At 40.8% G+C, this 23,197-nt stretch overlaps 1 protein-coding gene across 6 annotated transcripts in view; it reads left to right on the forward strand.

Annotated features, from left to right (window-relative positions):
- Setd3 (SET domain containing 3) overlaps positions 1-23,155 on the forward strand; it is a 79,686-nt gene extending 56,531 nt beyond the window's left edge. For all 6 annotated transcript variants that reach the window (XM_070099103.1, XM_070099108.1, XM_070099105.1 and 3 more), the window contains 3 exons: positions 3,355-3,540; positions 4,418-4,569; positions 11,264-23,155. In XM_070099103.1, coding sequence (XP_069955204.1) covers positions 3,355-3,540; positions 4,418-4,569; positions 11,264-11,386 — 461 coding nt within the window. In that variant the 3' untranslated portion in view covers positions 11,387-23,155. The remainder of the gene's footprint in view (positions 1-3,354; positions 3,541-4,417; positions 4,570-11,263) is intronic.
- The last annotated feature ends 42 nt before the right edge of the window (positions 23,156-23,197 follow it).

The raw sequence follows: 23,197 nt of genomic DNA on the forward strand, positions 1-23,197 counted from the left end.
GTGTTAGGGAGTACAAAATTTAATTAAGCTAGCAATTACATGCCATAATGATTACCCTATATAACAAGGATCTCAGTATAAGGTGTAATGAATTTCTCTTACAAATTAAAAAAAATAATTTGGTACAAGCTTTGCAGAATCATTGTGGAGCCTCTGTCATGCCAGATTGAGGAAAAAATGGAAAAAATGCACTCCTATTATGGCACTGATGAAGGATCTATAGCTATTTTGAAAAATTTTTCAATCAGTTGTACCCATTACTTGCAAGTATTTTTGATATTCAGTGTTTGCAAAGTACACCTCACAGTGTATATTAACCTGTGTATATATACAACTGCGTATACACACCTGGTGTACGGACACCAGAATAGTATACACATTTCTCAGTGTAAAGATTAAAAAAATGGAGACTTAAAAAATTTTGTCATATGGGATTTTTTTTTTTTTTTCAACAAGTCGGCTGTCTCCCACTGAGGCAGGGTGACCCAAAAAAGAAAGAAAATCCCCAAAAAGAAAATACTTTCATCATCATTCAACACTTTCACCACACTCGCACATTATCACTGTTTTTGCAGAGGTGCTCAGAATACAACAGTTTAGAAGCATACACATATAAAGATACACAACATATCCCTCCAAACTGCCAATATCCCAAACCCCTCCTTTAAAGTGCAGGCATTGTACTTCCCATTTCCAGGACTCAAGTCCGACTATATGAAAATAACCGGTTTCCCTGAATCCCTTCACTAAATATTACCCTGCTCACACTCCAACAGATCATCAGGTCCCAAGTACCATTCGTCTCCATTCACTCCTATCTAACACGCTCACGCACGCTTGCTGGAAGTCCAAGCCCCTTTCCCACAAAACCTCCTTTACCCCCTCCAACCCTTTCGAGGACGACCCCTACCCCGCCTTCCTTCCCCTATAGATTTATATGCTTTCCATGTCATTCTACTTTGATCCATTCTCTCTAAATGACCAAACCACCTCAACAACCCCTCTTCTGCCATCTGACTAATACTTTTATTAACTCCACACCTTTTCCTAATTTCCACACTCCGAATTTTCTGCATAATATTTACACCACACATTGCCCTTAAACAGGACATCTCCACTGCCTCCAACCGTCTCCTCGCTGCTGCATTTACCACCCAAGCTTCACACCCATATAAGAGTGTTGGTACTACTATACTTTCATACATTCCCTTCTTTGCCTCCATAGATAACGTTTTTTGACTCCACATATACCTCAACGCACCACTCACCTTTTTTCCCTCATCAATTCTATGATTAACCTCATCCTTCATAAATCCATCCACCGACACGTCAACTCCCAAGTATCTGAAAACATTCACTTCTTCCATACTCCTCCTCCCCAATTTGATATCCAATTTTTCTTTATCTAAATCATTTGACACTCTCATCACCTTACTCTTTTCTATGTTCACTTTCAACTTTCTACCTTTACACACATTCCCAAACTCATCCACTAACCTTTGCAATTTTTCTTTTGAATCTCCCATAAGCACAGTATCATCAGCAAAAAGTAACTGTGTCAATTCCCATTTTGAATTTGATTCCCCAAAATTTAATCCCACCCCTCTCCCGAACACCCTAGCATTTACTTCCTTTACAACCCCATCTATAAATATATTAAACAACCATGGTGACATTACACAAACCTGTCTAAGACCTACTTTTACCGGGAAGTAGTCTCCCTCTCTTCTACACACCCTAACCTGAGCCTCACTATCCTCATAAAAACTCTTTACAGCATTTAATAACTTACCACCAATTCCATATACTTGCAACATCTGCCACATTGCTCCTCTATCCACTCTATCATATGCCTTTTCTAAATCCATAAATGCAATAAAAACTTCCCTACCTTTATCTAAATACTGTTCACATATATGCTTCAATGTAAACACTTGATCTACACATCCCCTACCCACTCTGAAACCTCCTTGCTCATCCGCAATCCTACATTCTGTCTTACCTCTAATTCTTTCAATTATAACCCTGCCGTACACTTTTCCTGGTATACTCAGTAAACTTATTCCTCTATAATTTTTACAGTCTCTTTTGTCCCCTTTCCCTTTATATAAAGGGACTATACATGCTCTCCGCCAATCCCTAGGTACCTTCCCCTCTTTCATACATTTATTAAACAAAAGTACCAACCACTCCAACACTATATCCCCCCCCTGCTTTTAACATTTCTGTCATGATCCCATCAGTTCCAGCTGCTTTACCCCCTTTCATTTTACGTAATGCCTCACGTACCTCCCCCACACTTACATTCTGCTCTTCTTCACTCCTAAAAGATGGTATACCTCCCTGACCAGTGCATGAAATTATGGCCTTTGTTTCTTCCTCAACATTTAAAAGTTCCTCAAAATATTCTCGCCATCTACCTAATACCTCCATCTCCCCATCTACTAACTCCCCTACTCTGTTTTTAACTGGCAAATCCATACTTTCCCTAGGCTTTCTTAACTTGTTTAACTCACTCCAAAATTTTGTCTTATTTTCATTAAAATTTCTTGACAGTGCTTCTCCCACTCTATCATCTGCTCTCCTTTTGCACTCTCTCACCACTCTCTTTACCTTTCTTTTACTCTCCATATACTCTGCTCTTCTTATAACACTTCTGCTTTGTAAAAACCTCTCATAAGCTACCTTTTTCTCTTTTATCACACCCTTTACTTCATCATTCCACCAATCACTCCTCTTTCCTCCTGCCCCCACCCTCCTATAACCACAAACTTCTGCCCCACATTCTAATACTGCATTTTTAAAACTATTCCAACCCTCTTCAACCCCCCCACTACTCATCTTTGCACTAGCCCACCTTTCTGCCAATAGTCGCTTATATCTCGCCCGAACTTCCTCCTCCCTTAGTTTATACACTTTCACCTCCCTCTTACTTGTTGTTGCCACCTTCCTCTTTTCCCATCTACCTCTTACTTGTTGTTGCCACCTTCCTCTTTTCCCATCTACCTCTTACTCTAACTGTAGCTACAACTAAATAATGATCCGATATATCAGTTGCCCCTCTATAAACATGTACATCCTGGAGCTTACCCATCAACCTTTTATCCACCAATACATAATCTAATAAACTACTTTCATTATGTGCTACATCATACCTTGTATATTTATTTATCCTCTTTTTCATAAAATATGTATTACTTATTACCAAATCTCTTTCTACACATAGCTGAATTAAAGGCTCCCCATTTACATTTACCCCTGGCACCCCAAATTTACCTACTACTCCCTTCATAACATTTTTACCCACTTTAGCATGTATTTAAAAAAAAAATAGTTTTCCTTTTTCTTATGCAGATAACAAGAATGATAGTTTGGCCATCAAGCTAGGTGTCAGCAAGGGCGACCAACTCCATGATGAGAAAGTGGCACTCCTATCGTCACTAGGCCTGCCCTCAGCAGGCTCGTTTATGTTGATACCTGGATCACATCCCATCTCTCCAGGTCTTCTGGCTTTCACCAGAATATTTTGCATGGATAAAGGTAAAGGCAAATTAGATAATTTCATTAAGTAAATATGGCTGTGTGTGCTACATATAGTTACCAAAATTGCAATTAAATTGTCTTCAGTGCGTCATAATCTGTAAATGGCATAATGAGTTAAATTCTTCTGCACATTTATTTCCATTACCCTGTAGTGGAAATGAGTTTAGCTATTTTGGTCACGTATTTATGAGGCGCCCAATAATAATTTCTTCCTCTTTTCTCATCCTACTCATTCTCCTTTCATAATCCATATTTCAGTTTTTTCTTCGTTTCTCCTCTCAAAAAACAGTTATGATTAATAATACTCCCAGGTCGTCCCCGAAAAGGTTGGAGGGAGGGGGTAAAGGAGGTACTGTGGGCGAGGGGCTTGGACTTTCAGCAAGCGTGCATGAGCGTGTTAGATAGGAGTGAATGGAGACGAATGGCTTTTGGGACCTTAAGAGCTGTTGGAGTGTGAGCAGGGTTATATTTTGTGAAGGGGTTCAGGGAAATCAGTTAGCTAGACTTCAGTTCTGGAAATGGGAAGTACAGTGCCTGCACTTCGAAGGAGGGGTTTAGGATACTGTATTGGCAGTTTGGAGGGATGTCTAAACTGTCGTATCTGAGTGCTTCTGCAAAGACAGTGATTATGTATAAGTGATGGTGAAAGTATTGAAGGATGATGAAAGTTTTTTCTTTCTTTTTGGGTCACCCTGCCTCGCTGGAAAACGACCGACGTGTTAAAAAAATAAATAAACAAAAAATACCCCCAGGCTTAGGGTTGAGATAGTGACCAAGGCACCAAGGTTTCTTTTGGCAGTATCTTTTACACACATTCATTACTAATGTAAGAAACAGTGGATTCACATTTAAGCTTTTTTTTTTTTATTTATAGCTTCTTTAGACAAGTGGAAAGATGATGGAGAGAAGGCAAAAGGGCTACTCCACGAAGACTGTGATGTTGGCACAACAGTTCAAGATAAAACTTGGAGTTTCCTCCACACCCGTGTAACTCTTCTTGCACGAGCATACCCTACTACACTTGAGGTATATTCAATGTGCATTTGCATCTTTACTCACTTTTATTGATACAGTATATGTATAAAATTTTTGTATATTTTATATAAGTTCCAGGCTTAAAAATTATGTGACTTTCAGGTTTAAAATTTAGATTGTCTCAAAATTTGTGTTTATTTTATTATATAATAAAAATATAGTCGGACTTGAGTCCTGGAAATGGGAAGTACAATGCCTGCACTTTAAAGGAGGGGTTTGGGATATTGGCAGTTTGGAGGGATATGTTGTGTATCTTTATATGTGTATGCTTCTAAATTGTTGTATTCTGAGCACCTCTGCAAAAACAGTGATAATGTGTGAGTGTGGTGAAAGTGTTGAATGATGATGAAAGTATTTTCTTCTTGGGGATTTTCTTTCTTTTTTGGGTCACCCTGCCTCGGTGGGAGACGGCCGACTTGTTGAAAAAAAAAAAAATACATGTCACAAAAAATGGCAGTCCTGTAAATATACAGTTATATACAGGTTAATTATTTATACAGTAGAATAATAAATATATAAGCAAAGTAAGCACTAAACCCATATGTGTCATACAGCACTACTAGTAGGGATGTACGAGAGTAAGAATCTGTTAAAAAGTCAGTCTTCATCAACATTGGGAGCTTTCAGCAGGGTTAGGTTAAGTAAAGTTTGTCAGGAAACAAGACAGGTGTTTCCTGATGCAAGTTTTAGTCATATGATGACCTGCAGCTGGACCTGTTGGTCATCTAATGGAGGCCCTCTGCTGGCTTACTGCTCCACCCCTTAAAATTTATGGTTAAACAGGGTCAGCTAGTGTATTAGAGTAGTGCTCATGTTGGAAGTGAAACCTGTGTGTTAGCAGACAGAGAGGACAATCAGTTATAGTATGGTGGGCTGACAGTGCGATGTGACAGTTCTTACAGTGGTGCTGGTTGTTTCCCCATGTGATATCAGTGAGTCGCATGTGCCTGGTACACAAGTGTGAGGAGAGTGTGGTTTCCCAAATTCGACAGTGGGAAAATGGCCAGAATCCCAAACATAGTTTTATAGAAAACAGTTTGTTGTTATCCAACTCAGACAACTGTTGCCAGCAGTTGTCAAGTTGTTTTGAGAGCAGTGAAAAAATAGATAAAGGAGTACCGCAGAAAATTGGGAGGTTGTAAATAGCTGACTGAGTATATAGCTTTAACTTAGGCTGTATCTGAAACCATATATTCCAAGCCTCAGGCATTCGTGATGGGAGCACCTCTAAGAGGTTGCCTAAATTTTTTTTTCCCTCCAACTTTATATTATTTCACTTGTAACTCAAGAATGACTCGTCCAGTCACCTTCAAATTTTCAACACTCGTGTATGGTAACATGGACCAGATTCTTGAAACAGCTGGCACATTCACATGCCCTATGACCACAGTTGTTGAAGTCATTTCCAGCATCCTGGAATGGCCCATATAACTTCCAAAACCCTCAGTGGCATAGCCTCCAATAATGAAAAAAAAGGTTCACAAAAAATTATGACATTAGAGAATAAAATTCAAATTTGTGAGAGCAAATTTGACCATTTTGTGTGTACGTACTATTTTTTTTTTTTATTATTATTATTATTATCACACTGGCTGATTCCCACCAAGGCAGGGTGGCCCGAAAAAGAAAAACATTCACCATCATTCACTCCATCACTCTTGCCAGAAGGGTGCTTTACACTACAGTTTTTAAACTGCAACATTAACACCCCTCCTTCGGAGTGCAGGCACTGTACTTTCCATCTCCAGGACTCAAGTCCGGCCTGCCGGTTTCCCTGAACCTCTTCATAAATGTTACTTTGCTCACACTCCAACAGCACATCAAGTATTAAAAACCATTTGTCTCCATTCACTCCTATCAAACACGCTCACACATGCCTGCTGGAAGTCCAAGCCCCTCGCACACAAAACCTCCTTTACCCCCTCCCTCCAACCTTTCCTAGGCCGACCCCTACCCCACCTTCCTTCCACTACAGACTTATACACTCTTAAAGTCACTCTGTTTCGCTCCATTCTCTCTACGTGTCCGAACCACCTCAACAACCCTTCCTCAGCCCTCTGGACAACAGTTTTGGTAATCCCGCACCTCCTCCTAACTTCCAAACTACGAATTCTCTGCATTATATTCACACCACACATTGCCCTCAGACATGACATCTCCACTGTCTCCAGCCTTCTCCTCGCTGCAACATTCATCACCCATGCTTCACACCCATATAAGAGCGTTGGTAAAACTATACTCTCATACATTCCCCTCTTTGCCTCCAAGGACAAAGTTCTTTGTCTCCACAGACTCCTAAGTGCACCACTCACCCTTTTCCCCTCATCAATTCTATGATTCACCTCATCTTTCATAGACCCATCCGCTGACACGTCCACTCCCAAATATCTGAATACATTCACCTCCTCCATACTCTCTCCCTCCAATCTGATATCCAATATTTCATCACCTAATATTTTTGTTATCCTCATAACCTTACTCTTTCCTGTATTCATTTTTAATTTTCTTCTTTTGCACACCCTACCAAATTCATCCACCAATCTCTGAAACTTCTCTTCAGAATCCCCCAAGAGCATGGTGTCATCAGCAAAGAGCAACTGTGACAACTCCCACTTTGTGTGATTCTTTATCTTTTAACTCCACGCCTCTTGCCAAGACCCTCGCATTCACTTCTCTTACAACCCCATCTATAAATATATTAAACAACCACGGTGACAGCACACATCCTTGTCTAAGGCCTACTTTTACTGGGAAATAATTTCCCTCTTTCCTACATACTCTAACTTGAGCCTCACTATCCTCGTAAAAACTCTTCACTGCTTTCAGTAACCTACCTCCTACACCATACACCTGCAACATCTGCCACATTGCCCCCCTATCCACCCTGTCATACGCCTTTTCCAAATCCATAAATGCCACAAAGACCTCTTTAGCCTTATCTAAATACTGTTCACTTATATGTTTCACTGTAAACACCTGGTCCACACACCCCCTACCTTTCCTAAAGCCGCCTTGTTCATCTGCTATCCTATTCTCCGTCTTACTCTTAATTCTTTCAATAATAACTCTACCATACACTTTACCAGGTATACTCAACAGACTTTTTTTTTTTTTTTTTTTTTTTTAACAAGTCGGCCGTCTCCCACCGAGGCAGGGTGACTTATCCCCCTATAATTTTTGCACTCTCTTTTGTCCCCTTTGCCTTTATACAAAGGAACTATGCATGCTCTCTGCCAATCCCTAGGTACCTTACCCTCTTCCATACATTTATTAAATAATTGCACCAACCACTCCAAAACTATATCCCCACCTGCTTTTAACATTTCTATCTTTATCCCATCAATCCCGGCTGCCTTACTCCCTTTCATTTTACCTACTGCCTCACGAACTTCCCCCCCACTCACAACTGGCTCTTCCTCACTCCTACAAGATGTTATTCCTCCTTGCCCTATACACGAAATCACAGCTTCCCTATCTTCATCAACATTTAACAATTCCTCAAAATATTCCCTCCATCTTCCCTATACCTCTAACTCTCCATTTAATAACTCTCCTCTCCTATTTTTAACTGACAAATACATTTTTTCTCTAGGCTTCCTTAACTTGTTAATCTCACTCCAAAACTTTTTCTTATTTTCAACAATCTCACCCACTATCTCATTTGCTCTCTTTTTACATTGCTTCACCACTCTCTTAACCTCTCTCTTTTTCTCCATATACTCTTCCCTCCTTGCATCACTTCTACTTTGTAAAAACTTCTCATATGCTTTTTCTCCCTTACTACTCTCTTTACATCATCATTCCACCAATCGCTCCTCTTCCCTCCCGCACCCACTTTCCTGTAACCACAATCTTCTGCTGAACACTAACAGTACATTTTTAAACCTACCCCATACCTCTTCGACCCCATTGCCTATGCTCTCATTAGCCCATCTATCCTCCAATAGCTGTTTATATCTTACCCTAACTGCCTCCTCTTTTAGTTTATAAACCTTCACCTCTCCCCTGATGCTTCTATTCTCCTTGTATCCCATCTACCTTTTACTCTCAGTGTAGCTGCAACTAGAAAGTGATCTGATATATCTGTGGCCCCTCTATAAACATGTACATCCTGAAGTCTACTCAACAGTCTTTTATCTACCAATACATAATCCAACAAACTGCAACATCATATCTTGTATACTTATTTATCCTCTTTTTCTTAAAATATGTATTACCTATAACTAAACCCCTTTCTATACAAAGTTTAATCAAAGGGCTCCCATTATCATTTACACCTGGCACCCCAAACTTACCTACCACACCCTCTCTAAAAGTTTCTCCTACTTTAGCATTCAGGTCCCCTACCACAATTACTCTCTCACTTGGTTCAAAGGCTCCTATACATTCACTTAACATCTCCCAAAATCTCTTTCTCTCCTCTACATTCCTCTCTTCTCCAGATGCATACACGCTTATTATGACCCACTTTTCGCATCCAACCTTTACTTTAATCCACATAATTCTTGAATTTACACATTCATATTCTCTTTTCTCCTTCCATAACTGATCCTTCAACATTACTGCTACCCCTTCCTTTGCTCTAACTCTCTCAGATACTCCAGATTTAATCCCATTTATTTCCCCCCACCGAAACTCCCCTACCCCCTTCAGCTTTGTTTCGCTTAGGGCAAGGACATCCAACTTCTTTTCATTCATAACATCAGCAATCATCTGTTTCTTGTCATCCGCACCACATCCACGCACATTCAAGCATCCCAGTTTTATAAAGTTTTTCTTCTTCTCTTTTTTAGTAAATGTCTACAGGAGAAGGGGTTACTAGCCCATTGCTCCCGGCATTTTAGTCGCCTCATACGACACGCATGGCTTACGGAGGAAAGATTCTTTTCCACTTCCCCATGGACAATAGAAGAAATAAAGAAGAACAAGAGCTATTTAGAAAAAGGAGAAAAACCTAGATGTATGTATATATATATGCATGTGCGTGTCTGTGAAGTGTGACCAAAGTGTAAGTAGGAGTAGCAAGATATCCCTGTTATCTAGCGTGTTTATGAGACAGAAAAAGAAACCAGCAATCCTATCATCATGCAAAGCAGTTACAGGTTTCTGTTTCACAGTCATCTGGCAGGACGGTAGTACTTCCCTGGGTGGTTGCTGTCTACCAACCTACTACCTTGTACGTACTACAGTGTGAAATTTTTATTCCAGTTATATTATGTTAAATAGTTCTTGGTTTACCTCTTCTGAATGGTTTTAATATTTAATGGCTGACTCATCTTAGGGCCAGGAAAGCATTTGTTGATATAGTAAAAAAAAATTAGAATCCTTGGAAGTCGTGCCATAACTGGAGAATGACTCATTTGATCGGCTTCAAATTTTCACTACTGGTGTGGCTTTCTGAACACCACTGGTTTTGGGTGCCACAAGTCCCAATATTATTAAATAGTCACACTACACATACATGTACAAGCACATATATACGCACCCCTGTGGGTTTTCTTCTATTTTCTTTCTAGTTCTTATTGTTTATTTCCTCTTATCTCCATGGGGAAGTGGAACAGAATTCTTCCTCCGTAAGCCATGCGTGTTGTAAGAGGCGATTAAAATGCCGGGAGCAAGGGGCTAGTAACCTCTTCTCCTGTATATATTACTAAATGTAAAAGGAGAAACTTTCGTTTTTCCTTTTGGGCCACCCTACCTTGGTGGGATACGGCCGGTGTGTTGAAAGAAAGAGTTAATTACTGAATAAAAAATGAATATCATTGAGGAATAATTATTCTTATTGGCTTCAAAATACAGGTACCATCCGACTTATGACCGAGTTCGGTTCCGATAAACTGGTCGTAAGTTGAAATGGACGTAAGTCGAACCTTACTACTAAATATCAACACCACATTTTTGTAATGACTATTTTATTTTTTTTTTTTTTTTTTGTATTTAATTTTTTACTTTAATTTTTATGCTGTTAGTACTGCATTTTATACTGTAAGGTTTAGGATAAACACTGTGTGCAACACAAACAGTTGTTTATTTCCCAGAAATTTGGCATAGAAAACACGGTCGTAAATCAAATGGTCGTATGTCGAGCAGGTCGTAAGTCGGATGGTAGGTGTATCAAACAGGTTTGCGTGAGCATGTTAGATAGGAGCGAATGGGACAAATGGTTTTTAATGGACATGCTATTGGTGTGAGCAAGGAAACTGTTATGAAGGGATTCAGGGGAAGAGGTTTGCTGGACTTGAGTCTAGGAGTGGGGTTGTTACATTTGAAGGGTAATCTAATTGCAGTGTCAGCACACTTCTGGAAAGACGGTGATTGAATAAGTGATGGTGAATGTGTTTTCTTATTTGGGTCACCTTGCCTTGTTTGGAGACAGCCATTGAATAAATAAATAAAAAAAGTTTTTACAAAATGGTTTCATATACTACATGCATACCATATTTGGTGTATTGTATATTTTTTGATAATGTATAATGGTAATCTCATTGTAAAAGTTCTTCTCTGTGTCATTTATATAATATAAATTGTCTTTGTCTGTTGTCTTCTGATGATTCCATAGAGTAGCAACAAACACTGTTGACTTTTTTTTATACAGTTTTACATTGGTTTTCAGAATTTATATTTGCCTAAAAATAGTTTCATTTAGAAAATAACATATATACTGTACATAAACCCTTCCCACCAGGATGATGAAACAGCCCTTCCAACTTCGTCTGGTTTGGAAGCACTTATCCGTTCTCAGCTGATTTGTGAAAAGATCATCTTAAGGGATTCAGCATCGTATCTCTCAACCTACGTCGCTAAATGAAGACCGTGTTAGGTGAAGGGACGACTATGAAACTAACGCAAGTTTTTTTTTATGATGATGAAACTCTTCAGTGTATTCCAGTATACAGTGGTGGTTTATATAACAGTGACTACAAGAATATACCATATTGTTGCATTTATTCAAGTGCCTGGTGCTAAAAACAATTTCAGGATCAGCAAATCAGCTCAAATTTGTTTTTGGTACAAATATTTAATGCTTTTATTAATATGATAGAGCATTTTGCTTGCTGGCAATATAATGAAAGATTTAAAGTCAAAATATTTACATAGCACAAATGCAGGAAACTTATTGAAATTTAGGTACAGTTTTCAAGAATTGTATTAATAGCTTATTTAGGATTAATGTTTTCTTTTACTGTTGTAGAAAGATGACAATGCATTCATCTTGCATTGAAATTCAGGGAATAAATTACTAAGGTTCCCTTCAAGGCAATTTCCTGATGATGGTGAGAAACTTAGAGCGAAGGAATTGGACCTGACCTCCCCTTCCTTGGATCAGACGTGATTGCCTCCAAATTCCCCCAGGCTCTGTTTGGCCCCTATGGCACCTTATCCCCATGAATATAATATAAATATTATAATCACAGGAAGCTTTCAACATGTAGCAGTCTTACAGCACCTGAGGAATTGAGGTAATTAGGTGTGATCAGAGCAAGGGAAGGATAGTTTCAGGTTCTTTATTATTATTACCATCATCATCATAACTAAGTGCTAAACCCACAAGGGTCATACAGCACTGATTCAGGTTCTTGGTAGAAATCTAACAGCATCAAGGCACCTCCCTCCCTTGAAAGGTCTAGAAAATGTTTTTTTATTTTTTTCCCCCCTAAGGAGCAAGAGATAGGGAACCACTCAGGGAAACTTTCACTCAAAAGCAGGTGACTATGAGTACAAGACATTTTCCCATGCTATAGTGTGTGATCATTCATGTGCATTTAGTCAATTTCACAAAGGTAATAAAAATTAAATAAACAGAAGATACCAGTTGGTTCAGTGAATATGTAAACTGCCCAACACACAACTTACACTGCTGTTCCGTTCAAGGGAGATAGATACCTTGATGCTGTTGAAGTGCTCTTGATAGAAGGAATTGGAGCAACAGTCTCCTTGGATTTAGTACTTCCCCATGAATATACGCATATACTGCACTGTTTTAGTGCTATTTATGGTATTTCACCATCAGGATTGCAGTGCTCTGTCATGGACAGATATATTTAAGTAATAAAATCTGTCATATAAAAATCCTCACTTGTTCACTGATGTGCACAGGCAGTGTGGCAAATTTCTGCCTCATGTCAGTTTTAACCCTTTGACTGTTTGTTGTATATATACGTCTTATGAGCCAATGTACTATTTGACGTATATATACACTCAAAAATTCTAGCGGCTTCAAATCAAGCAGGAGAAAGCTGGTAGGCCCACAGGTGAGAGAATGGGTCTATGTGGTTAGTGGGCACCATATAAAAAAAATCCTGCAGCACACAGTGCATAATAAGAAAAAAAAACTCCGACCGTGTTTTTGGATTTAAACGCTGACTTTGAGGCATATTTTCATATAGTTTTTATGGTTATATTCTCATTTTCGTAGTCACATTTGATAGAATAGAAAACATATTATAGAAATAGAGGTGATTTTGATTGGTTTTACTATGAAAAGGACCTTGAAATGGAGATCAAAGTAGGAGAAATGTTTAATTTTTGCCGATGTTCAAGAGTAAACAAATGATGTAAATGTCCAACTGGCCATTCTAATATGCAGTCATGAATGGATTGATGTTATTCATACAATTATTACAATTTTGCAATAGTCTGCATAACAGTAAATCTTCTACTTTTTGTTTGAATAAAAATTAAAAATAGAAAGCAAGAGTAATATCAGAGGGGCCTGGAGAAGTGACTGATGAACACAGAAAGTGTTATTTTAGAACCAGGAATGTCTGTATTGCTCATTCTGGACCTCTTCAAGGGGGGCTCCTTGGCATGGTGAAGAGGCTCTTGGTCTGAGGAATTAGACCTGTCGGTCTACTTCCTCAGACCAAACCTAATTACCCCCCAATCCCCCGTTCCCTATCCCATCCTCCCCTTTTTCCTTTCCTCCTCCTCCCCACCCCTCCCTTTTTGGCCTTTGTTTTTTTTTTTTCTTTCCCACAGGCACGCTAGTTCCTAGGTAGGGGAAAGGGTACCGGGGTCCATCCCATTCCGTTGAGGTTCTTGGCAGTGGCGTAGTTTGCCGTGGAATCTGGATTGCCTGGGGATGTCCTGATCCCTCTCCGGTATCCTGGAGGGTGGCTTTGGGTGTCTCTCGGGCGACGGGTGTATCTCTGGAAGCCACCTTTCGGATTCCGGGGGTGGTGGCCGAAGGAGGTATGCTTTGTGGCGGATTTCCGGCCGCCCTCTCTTTTGTCCACCGAGGTAGCTCGGCAGATGTGAGGTTGCTATCCCGGATTGCCGGTTTACTGGCATGATGGGTAGGGTATGGCACGGGTTCCATGCTGCATCTGCGCTACTTGCGGTGCTGAGGTCCTCTTGGGCGCGGAGGGAGATTTCTGGCCCTTTCATTCCTCCTAGGAACTATCCCTCCCCGGTCCCCCCTTTTTTTATTCTTTTTTTTTTATTTTTATTTTCTTTTCTTTCTTTTTTTTTTTCTTAAAAACAAAAAGAAAGAAGTAACCTAACCATGGCAGCCCTAGTCCATGAACCTGCTACCCTCGGGCCCCTTCTTGATACCGCACCCCGTTCTGACCCCACCTCGTCTTTGGACCACTCTTCGGACACTCCTCATGCCTCTGTACCTCTTGCCAGTGCTGTTTCCTCACCCACTTCAGGTACTGAGGCCTCGACTGACTCCTTCGATTTATCTGACCTTCGCTCTCCTCTGACTATGCTTCCGGCCTCTCCCTCTACAGTGCGGCAATTTTCGAATCGCCGGCCTGTTCCATGTCGGACCAACTCTGGTCCCACGCCTAAACGCCAACGACAATTACCTGCTGATGATATTTCTCCACCTTCTCGTTCTTCTCAGAAAAGATCGACACGTCCTTCACTACCTTTCCACGCTCGGTTTCAGACTGCACAATGGACTAAATTCTTCACTTTACGACCGACTTCCTCTACTGCCTATCTTTCTGACCACAGTATTGGCAAGGCACTCCTACGCTATGTTGGTAAAGATATTTCTTTTCATGCTCTTAAGAGCGGTACGCGCATCGTCACCATACAGAATGCTACCCAGGCTCATGAGCTTTCTCGTCTTTCCCATATCGATACTGTTCCTGGAACTATTGAAAAGCATCATTCCCTCAATTCTTGTAGTGGTACCGTCATTCTGCGCCATACCATAGTTCAACCAAATTTCCAGACATGTGGCACTGACATTCTTGAACAGCTGGAACTCCAAGATCTCCAAATCCTCAAGGTAGACACTTACGTTCTTCCTGCCCGCGGGCGGAGACGATACCCTAGCAATGTGGCTCGTTTAACTTTTGACAGCCGTGAACTCCCATCCTCAGTTTATGTAGCAGGACATCGGTTACAAGTTCGAAAGGTGATCCCTACACCGCAACAGTGTAGAAATTGCTGGCGATTTGGCCATCCAGCAAAATATTGCAGATCTATCGCCGAATGCCCAGTCTGTGGTGCCGATGACCATTCTAATACATCTTGCAATCGACCTCCCTCTTGCCTTAATTGTCATGAGGCTCACCCTTCGTACTCTCGCCGTTGTCAAGTCTACTTAAACGAGCGGGAAACCCGTTACCTCAAAGAGGCAGAAGGTCTCCCTTATGCCATGGCAGTTTCTCATCTCCGCCTCCAAGGGAGACTACCTCGTGTTTCTTATTCCCGTGTTTCAAAACGTCCCCCCACTTCTGGTATCCCATCTTCTGCACCCACCTCTGTGGTTACCTCTCCCATAGTCACTCCTGTAGCTAATTCTTTTGCTGTCCTCGGCTCAGACGTCCCTACTTCAACGTCTCAGTCTGATCTCGCTTCTTCGTGTTCTCTCTCACAAGCCTCAGTAGTGACGAGATCTCATATGACACCTCCTCCCAATCGTCCCTCTACTTCTCAAAAGTCAAAAAAAGGTCCGTTAACACCTCCTACCCATCTTCCACCTCCTTATTTTCCCTTCCCTGTCTCTGTACCTGGTTCTCCCCCTCTCACTGGCTCTGTTACAAGTGTAGAGGTTCACCCTCCTCCTCGTACTGTACCTTCCTCCCCTGTTCCCTCCCAAGTTTCTTCCTCTTCTGCCACCTCCCAGGTTTCTGCCTCTTCTGTCCCCTTCCACGCTTCTCCAGTTCCCTCCACCCTTTCGCCCCCCCCTCTACCTTGGTACAGTCCATTACAGTTCCAATCTTTACTCATCCTCCCCCTACCATTTCCAATATTGTCTCCCATACGACGTCTCTGAATTCTGAAACACTTGAAGCAATCTCTGAATATATTGCAGAGACCAAACCATCAATGGACACTGATCCACCCTCCGCTCCTTCTCTCTCCTCTACTCCATCTGTGCAACTCCTTTCTTCACAGCGCACCATTCCTTCGCTGCTTGAACGCTTTCCACTGCCTCCGCATGTGGACTTTTCTAACCCCTCTAGTCCGTAGGAACCCTTACCTGCGGATTTCAGGTATCTTTATCATTGCCAATCATGGCCTATTTACAGTGGAATATACGCGGCCTCAGGGGTAATCGGGGTGAGCATCAGATGTTACTCTCCCAGTTTTCCCCTGTTGGTGTTTGTTTACAGGAACCAAAATTACACTCTGCTGTTATCTCTCCCATCTCAGGCTATAATTTATTGTATTCTTCAGATCCTTTTCCTGATGGGACCTTTAATGAAAGTGCCCTTCGTCTACGCACTGATATTCCGTACCATCCGCTATTTGTTCGTACTTCGCTGCATTACACAGCAGCCCGTATCCACTTGCATAGGTGGTATATGCTCTGTTCTTTATCTCTCTCTCCTTGGGCATTATCTATTCCGGATATTGCCTTTCTTGTTTTGTCATTACCACCACCGATTCTGTTACTAGGTGATTTTAATGCCCACCATTTCCTCTGGGGGGGTCTCGCTGTGATTCCCGTGGCATTCAGTTAGAGGCTTTTCTTGCCACCCACCCCCTCCATGTTTTAAATACAGGTACTCACACCCATTTTGATCCTCGGACTCACTCTATCTTGCATCGATCTCTCAGTCTGCTCTTCCTCCGCCGCATTAGACTTCACTTGGTCTGTTCTTCCGGACTTACATGACAGCGATCATTTCCCAATCATTCTTACTTCCCCTTCATATTCACCACCTCTTCGCATCCCACGCTGGCGATTTGATCAGGCAAATTGGAACCTTTACTCACACCTAACTGTTTTTAGAGAGGTTCCTTCTTCGTCCTCCATCGATGAGCTTTTACACCTCTTCTCGTCCTCCGTTTTAACCGCAGCTTCTCATTCTATACCCCAAACTTCGGGCAGGCATTCTCAGAAATGCGTGCCTTGGTGGTCTCCTGCTTGTGCTCGTGCAGTACGTTTGAAATGCGCTGCATGGGGCAGGTACCGGTACAATAGAACCACAGAGAGACGTCTTGATTTTAAGCAGAAGCGTGCGATCGCTTGCCGTGTCATCCATAACGCTAAACGCACTTGCTGGCGAGATTATGTCTCCACCATCACCTCTGCTTCCTCTGAGTGCAGTCTGGAAAAAAGTACGAAAACTGAGTGGTAAATATTCTCCTGACCCGGCTCCTGTTCTGCGGGTTGCCGGTGTTGATATAGCAAACCCACTAGATGTTGCCAATGAAATTGGCAATCATCTGGTCCGTATTTCTCAGGGACTCCATCTATGCCCCTCATTTCTTTCCTCAAAGTCTGCCAGAGAGTTAGCACCCTTGGACTTTTCTTCTCTCAGAGAAGAACAGTATAATGTGCCTTTTACACTTCAAGAACTGGAGGCAACACTCTCAGCTTGCCGATCATCAGCAGCTGGGCCCGACGACATTCATATTCGTATGCTACAACATTTACATCAGTCAGCCCTTGCAGTCCTATTACGCCTTTAAAATCTTATTTGGTCACAAGGAGTTCTTCCACAGCTGTGGAAATCCGCCATTGTTCTCCCTTTCCGCAAACCAGGCACTTCGGGACATGAAACCTCCCACTATCGTCCCATTGCTCTTACCAGTGCAGTTTGCAAAGTGATGGAACGCCTAGTAAATAGACGTTTAGTGTGGTATTTAGAGACACACAACAGTCTCTCCACTCGTCAATATGGCTTTTGTAAGGGACGTTCTACCATAGACCCCTTACTACGCTTGGATACATATGTTCGTAATGCCTTTGCCAATAACCACTCAGTTATTGCCATATTTTTTGACCTTGAGAAGGCATATGACACAACTTGGAGGTATAATATTTTAGCCCAAGCCCACTCCTTAGGCCTTCGAGGCAATCTACCATCCTTCCTTAAGAACTTTTTAACTGACAGGCATTTCCGTGTTCGGGTTAATAATGTGCTCTCCCCGGACTTTATCCAAGCTGAAGGTGTCCCCCAGGGATGTGTTCTGAGCACAACACTTTTTCTCCTTGCTATTAATGATTTGGCCTCTAGTCTTCCATCAAATATTTGGTCATCACTCTATGTTGATGACTTCGCTATTGCCTGTGCAGGTGCTGACTGTCACCTTATTACAGTTTCTCTCCAGCATGCAGTCGACCGTGTTTCCAATTGGGCCACCACACGTGGGTTTAAATTTTTCAGCACTAAAACCCACCAAATTACTTTCACTAGACGCTCTGTCATCTCCGATCATCCTTTGTACCTCTATGGATCCCGTATCCCTGAACATGATGCAGTCAAGTTTCTGGGCCTCCTCTTTGATCGTAGGTTATCCTGGAAACCTCACATTACCTCTCTGAAGGCAACTTGTCACAGCCGGCTGAACCTTCTTAAAACCCTTGCTCATCTTTCATGGGGAGCTGATCTTCGAACCCTCCTTCGCCTACATTCCACCCTTATTTTATCGAAACTTGATTATGGTGACCAGATCTATTCAGCGGCATCTCCTGCTACTCTCTCTAGCCTTAACCCCATTCATCACCAAGGATTACGTTTATGCCTTGGTGCTTTTCGCTCTTCCCCTGTCGAGAGCCTCTATGCAGAAGCGAACGTTCCATCCTTATCCGATCGCCGTGATGCCCATTGCCTTCGCTACTATGTACGCTCTCATGATCTCCGCAATCCTTCCATTTATAGAATGGTCACTGATATTAGTAGACATTCTTTATTTGTTCGCCGCCCCTGTTTACTCCGTCCCTTCTCTCTTCGCCTTCATTCGCTCTTGTCTTCTCTTCAATTACCACCTTTCTATGTACATGTAGCATCTCACTTTTCCCTACCCCCCTGGGAAGTTCCAGCTGTTCGAGTCTGTTCTTTCTCTCTCCCTTGCTCGAAAGCCCAACTGTCTACGGTCGCTTCCCGCTCTCTTTTTCTTGACCACTTTCACTCTCATTCTCATGCCATTGCTGTGTACACAGATGGCTCTAAGTCTTCTGACGGCATAGGATTCGCAGCAGTTTCCGGACAGCGTCGTACAAGGGCATTTACTATCTTCGGCTAGTATTTTTACTGCTGAATTGTATGCCATCCTTACAGCACTTATCCGTATTGCATCTATGCCTGTGTCATCATTTGTGGTTGTCTCAGACTCCCTTAGTGCTTTACAGGCTATACAGAAATTTGATACACCTCACCCCTTAGTCCTCCGTATCCAACTTTGGCTACGCCGCATCTTTACCAAGCATAAAGATATTGTTTTTTGTTGGGTCCCTGGTCATGTTGACGTACAGGGCAATGAACAGGCAGACACTGCTGCGCGGTCAGCAGTACATGACCTACCAGTTTCATGTAGAGGTATTCCATTTACGGACTATTTTGCTGCAATATCTTCCCAACTTCACACCCATTGGCAACAACATTGGTCTACTATGCTCGGCAACAAGCTTCAATCTATTAAACCGAGTATAGGTTACTGGCCGTCTTCTTATCACCAGTGTCGAGGTTGGGAGACTACTCTCTCCCATCTTCGCATTGGCCATACTCGTCTTACTCATGGATATCTCATGGAGAGGCGCCCTGCTCCTCTCTGTGAGAATTGCCAAGTTCCATTATCAGTCAGCCACATTCTGTTGGACTGCCCACTTTATCAACGAGCACGCAGAATTTACCTCCGTCGTCGTCTTCGCTCTGCTGCTCTCTCTTTACCTTCCCTTCTCGCTGATGGACCCACCTTTCATCCAGACACTCTCATTGACTTTTTGACAACAATTGACTTACTTCACAAATTCTGATACCTTCAGCCCTTTCTACTTCAATCTCTTGCTACCCTCTACCCCCGTACTATCCCCTGCCCCGCTGTTTTCTGTAACCTACTGATCATCCCTCCTCCCTTCTGCCATCCAATACCCTCGCTTCTTTCCCTACCCTGCAGCGCTGTATAGCCCTTGTGGCTTAGCGCTTCTTTTTGATTATAATAATAATAATAATAATGTTCATTCTGGACCCTATTTTGAAATTGACATCTTTTTTAACCCTTTGACTGTCGCAACCCCCAATCCTGAGGTGTCTCCTGGTGTCGCAAAATTAAAAAAAAAAAATATTATTTTTTCTTATGAAATGATAGAGAATCTTTTCCCGATTGTAATGACACCAAAAAAACTAAATTTGATGGAAAACTGACGGAATTATGCTCTCATGAGGTTAGCGACCTCGGCACTGTTTACAAATCGGCGATTTCGCCCACTTTGAGCCCTATTTTCGGCTAATTCCATTGTTCCAGTCGCCCAAACTCATAGCTATTTCTTTAGAACTCCATTTTTTCTATCGATTGAGTACAAGAAACTGCCCATTTACCGATTTCAACTACCTAATAATGTGGTCAGAAATTTGCAATTTGGCCAATTTCACAAAAACTAAAAAATATGACAATTTCAAAATAAGGCCCAGAATGAACAATGCAGACATTCCTGGCTCTAAAATAACATTTTCTTTGTTCATCAGTCATATCTCCAGGCCCCTCTGATATTACTCTTGCTTTCTATTTTGAATTTTTATTCAAACAAAAAATAGAAGACTTACTATTATGCAGACTACTGCAACACTGTAATAATTGTATAAATAACATCAACCCATTCATTACTGCATATTAGAATGGCTAGTTGGATATTTATTGCACAATGGCATCATTTGTTTACTTTTGAACATTGGCAAAAATCAAACATTTCCCCTACTTTGAGCTTCATTTCTAGGTTCTTTTTATAGTAAAAGCAATCAAAATCACCTCTATTTCTATAATATGTTTTCCATTCTATCAAATGAGACCAAGAAAACGAGAATACAACCATAAATACTATACGAAAATAGACCACAAAGTCTGCATTTTAATTAAAAAAAAACGGTCGGAATTTTTTTTTTTCTCATTATGCACTGCGTGCTCCAGGATTTTTTTTATATGGTGCACACTGACCACACGGACCCATTCTCTCATGTGGGCCTACCAGATTTCTCCTGCTTGATTTGAAGCCGCTAGAATTTATGAGTACATATACGTCAAACACGGTACCTCGTAAGACGTATATATACGGCCGCGACAGTCAAAGGGTTAATTTGCGTGAAATTGGCCAAATTGCTAATTTCTAACCACTTTATTGGGTAGTTGAAATCGGTAAATGGGCAGTTTCTTGTACTTGATCGATAGAACAAATGGAGTTCTAAAGAAATAGTTAAGAGTATGGTCGACTGGAACAATGGAATTAGCCAAAAATAGGGCTCAAAGTGGGCAAAATAACCGATCCGTAAATATCGCCGAGGTCGCTAACTTTGCAAGAGTGTAATTCCACAAGTTTTCCATCAAATTTCGTACATTTGGTGTCATTACCATTGGGAAAAGATTCTCTATCATTACACAAGAAAAAACTTTTTTAAATATTTTGCAACACCAGGAGACACCTCAGGATTTGGGGTTGCCACAGTCGAGGGGTTAATCTCGTTTCTATCGAGACATTTCTCATTTGAGTTTTTTTTTTTTTTTAATTATACCTAAATATGACTGCTTTTGATGGCTGAATTCCACATTTTTTTGTCACTTTAGGAACCAACCATTAGTTTATTATGTGGAGGTAAATACAGTATGAGCCAAAAGGAGTATTCGTAAATGAGCTATTCTTAGAGACAATGAAATAAAGTAGAGTTCATAATCTGACTACCACCACTAGGGTGAGTTCTGACGAGAAAAAACAAACATTTGTACCCTAAGTTCTAGAAAATTTTGTTTGTTGTTGACAAATCCAAGGAAGGTCCAGGATGAAACTCCATGCACAGTACTTGCTCTTGTCTACTACATAGAAATATTGACACAACTACAAGAGTCCAGATTTGAACTAAGTTGCACAAGTTATTACATTAATAACAGCATTATTATTTTAAGATGTTTTCCACTTGGATTTTTTTTAGAATGCTCTATTTAGTGTTTTATGTAGATGTAATGTATTTTACAGGTATACGGTGCAGACGTAATCCTTACTTGATTTATAAAGTTCAGGTATTGTACGTCCAAAGTCCAAATCTGGCTAAAAAAAAAAAATATCCCTGAATACCTTCATAGACATTACTATGATCACACTCCAAACAGCTTGTTAAATACCAAAAGCAGCTCTCCACATTCTTGTTAAATGTTTTGCCCACTATGTCCTTGATACCCTCTTTCCCCAATCATCAATATTTGCATGTTGTAAATATTAGAGAATATATTTCAACTAAGAAAAACATTAATTTTATATATTGTACCATATATTCTTTAGGACGAGTCAAGGTTTTAAGTAGGAGTCAACTTCATGGGTAATATTTTTGTGAAGGGTTAAAATTTATATACACTAATCCTAGCTATTTTCTTACTTATTTTCACTTTGTTTTAAATTATCATCTTGAATGTCATGGTTAATGGCATTGAGGAAAGGATGTATAAAAGTCCATTTAACCATTTGTTATTAATAGGATGATGATGCAGTTTAACCAATTGGCTTGCTGGCCTTTCTTGACTGGAGGATAAGGGCCAACCACTGTATACAATATATTGTACAATGTTTAAAACATTCTGTAGTAATAAATATACATGCAAATGTACAGTTTTTTAAAATAACTACACATTTTAATCCCACTCAGGTGATAAACATGAATATCAGTTAAAATTTTCAAATACAGTAATGGCCATCCTAATATTACACGTGGCTGCAGTTTGAGAGATGAAGGGTGAAGGTCTCCATCCACCATCAAAAGTCTAAACATAAATGTGCAAAAAGTAGTCTGTGGCAATGGACTTTTCTTGTACAACTGATAATGACATGCCGTAATAATTATTTTTTGTGATAGATTCATGCTATGGATTTTGCTTGGCGAGCATGTCTGCTTTACTTGTGACACGAGAGGAGCAGTGAACAGAAATTCAGCGGCTGATGGTGGGAATGCAAGCATGATAGTACTTACGTACCTTTTGTATCAAGGTGTAATACCTTTTTGAGTGATGCCTGTTTCTTCATAATATTGTGTGTCATGTTTAGAATGATGCTTTTAGTGAGCTGGTGACAGTATTAATTTTCACCTAGCTAGGTCTTATACAATTATTCTTTAAAAAACAAAATACTATGATTAAAAACTTCAAACAGTTTCTAACATTGCAAAGAATAAATAAGTTTCATTAATTATATTGAGTTTCACTTGTGCTATATGACCCTTGTAGGTTTACT

The sequence above is a fragment of the Cherax quadricarinatus genome, chromosome 66 (assembly GCF_038502225.1).
Source record: "Cherax quadricarinatus isolate ZL_2023a chromosome 66, ASM3850222v1, whole genome shotgun sequence".
Lineage (NCBI taxonomy): Eukaryota > Metazoa > Arthropoda > Malacostraca > Decapoda > Parastacidae > Cherax > Cherax quadricarinatus.